General features: G+C 37.5%; 1 protein-coding gene across 1 annotated transcript; it reads right to left on the bottom strand.

Moving 5' to 3' along the window:
- Window positions 1-720: 720 nt before the first annotated feature.
- LOC131434319 (uncharacterized) lies at window positions 721-1,652 on the bottom strand. The gene is made up of 2 exons (XM_058600987.1): window positions 1,495-1,652; window positions 721-1,429 (listed from the first exon to the last, which is right to left on the bottom strand). The coding sequence occupies exons 1-2, from the start codon at window positions 1,650-1,652 to the stop codon at window positions 1,198-1,200; spliced, it is 390 nt and encodes a 129-aa protein (XP_058456970.1). The 3' UTR covers window positions 721-1,197.
- Between the last annotated feature and the right edge of the window lie 639 nt (window positions 1,653-2,291).

Raw genomic sequence — 2,291 nt, 5'->3', positions numbered from 1 at the left:
TGTCTTACTCACTTATTCACTTTCCTCAAATATAGTGTGATCGATTTTCACAAACTTATGTTCAAATTAAAGGTTTTATGATCCCATACAAAGCTGTAAAATTTCATTGTAATAAAACTTCCGTTTCCGGAATTACAGGGTGAAGAGTGTTAATAGATGTATAGCGTCACTTTAAGCGGCGATGCAAAAACGCAAAAAAAATCTAAACTGAGCTCGACTATTCCAACCGTTAGTCATTGTTCGTAGACGGCCTATCAAACTAGTGCCGGCTATTCTGGTTCCGATTTCCGTTTCCGGAAGCATAAAAAAAGCGTTTAAATATTCCAAAATGAAACTCAGACTGTTTTCTCAGTGATGGTTTGGCCGATTTTTTCGAACTTAGGTTTAGTAGAATGTCTAGGTCTAGGTAATTAATTTCAAAAAAGGTCCAATTTGTAGGTCATGTTTTTTGCTTTCGGTCCTCGAAATTTGGTTTCGGAAGTATAGTCTTACAGATTCATACAGAATCTCTGAACTCGTTGTGGATAACATTTCCAGTTCCGGAACTATAGGGTGTTTTGATTCGTATACTTTGCTAGATTACGTTCGAGCAAACTTTCTGGTTTCTATTCAATGACCAGTTGTTTTGAGAATTTCACAGTAATATTTATGATTGGATGAGTAATATGAGAAAGGCATCATTAGGTGGATTAAAAAAATTTAGTATACTTTACCGGTCATCCAAACTAGGTTGCATTTATTTAACTTTTGCATCCAACCATTAAAATTCAAACTGAATTCTTTCTAGTTGTCGTATATTTGAGTCACGACCAGGCTTTAACTGACGAAGTGTTTGTTTTATTTATGGATGTAACTACCAAATATTGGTATTACTAGATAGTAATAGTAATACTTCGTAAATACAGTGCCCTTGATGTGTATAATTAAAAGAAATCCTAACGGGTTGTTATTTCAGTTAAATATCTACAATCGTTACGATGTGCAAATTTTGAATAATCTGTGAGACGATCTGGGTGAAAAATCTCTTTAATTTTTTATGCAAATTTGAAATCATAATCGAAAAAATTGGAAGCAAGCTATTGTTGAACCCACTGACGAGCTTTCGCCTAAGTATTAGAATTTCATCCACATTTTCAACTCCAAACGAATTGTCTTTCCAATAGAACTAACAGGAACTGTTCACTTAATACTTCGGATCTATCCAATTAACGACCTCAGCAGTTTTCTGTTCCGCTCTGTCTCGGGAAGCAAACGCGTCTTCGTCTTGGTTCGGTATCCTTTCTTTCCACTGACGTACATCACCATCACCTGGGTACCGTCGTTCGTTTCGTAACCGTACATTCCCACTACAACCAGTTCCTCCTCCGGTGTTCCGGGATTCATCAGCAAACCCATCTCCTCTCGAAACTGTCCATCGTCGGTTGCGTATCTACGGATGAAGAAATATCACAATTGAATACATAGTATCGCTAATAATTCTTCTCAGTTCCTTACTTGAAACGATAGCTTTCCGCCATATGTTCGGTTTCGTAATCAATCAACATTGCTTGCAGGTCGGGATCAGAGAGGTCTTGTGCGACGATTGGATTTACCAGTGCCGAAAACAATGACACCGAGCACCATCCTATTACGAACGCTGAGTGAAACTTCATTTTAGAAACTGAAAGGTTAGGACGCTTTGAGTTCGGTTTTTATCTCAGCGCATTACAATAAACTACTCGAGGTGCCTTCGGTTGGTTATTCCGCTTTTTTTTCTACTCATCATTTTACCAAACCGTATCCGTAGGATTCGAGAAGTATTTGCGTGTTCTGAATGAGCCGTCACCTACAAGTTGTATATGGATGGCATCTTGCGGCTCTTCTGTGGACACAACTGAAATGCTGCAATCAATGCCAATAGGTTAGGCCATATGTAAATGAGAAGCAGTGCGTTCAAGTGGCCAAACCTACATGGCCAGTTTCAGGATTGGAAATTCATTCATGAGTGCAATCAGCTGAGGATGTTGATCGGAAATTGAAAAAAGGCACATTGTGATATTATAGAGTAAATTAAGCTTGTACTCAATCATTCTTTAGAAGGTATTTATCTATTTATCATCTATCGAACAAAACGAAATGTCAAGTGTGATTGATTAGTATTAATCGATTAGTTAGACACGGGTGCAATCAAGAGTTGTGTGTTATAATCTAGTGAAAAAATAGTGATATTTCAGTTAAAACCCTGTTTTAATCCACCTGGTGGTGTAATGATGCCTTTCTCATACTACTCATAACATCGTAAATATTACTGT

Source organism: Malaya genurostris, chromosome 3 (genome assembly GCF_030247185.1).
Source record: "Malaya genurostris strain Urasoe2022 chromosome 3, Malgen_1.1, whole genome shotgun sequence".
Taxonomy (NCBI): Eukaryota; Metazoa; Arthropoda; class Insecta; order Diptera; family Culicidae; genus Malaya; species Malaya genurostris.
This window is presented reverse-complemented; position numbering and strand designations above follow the sequence as displayed.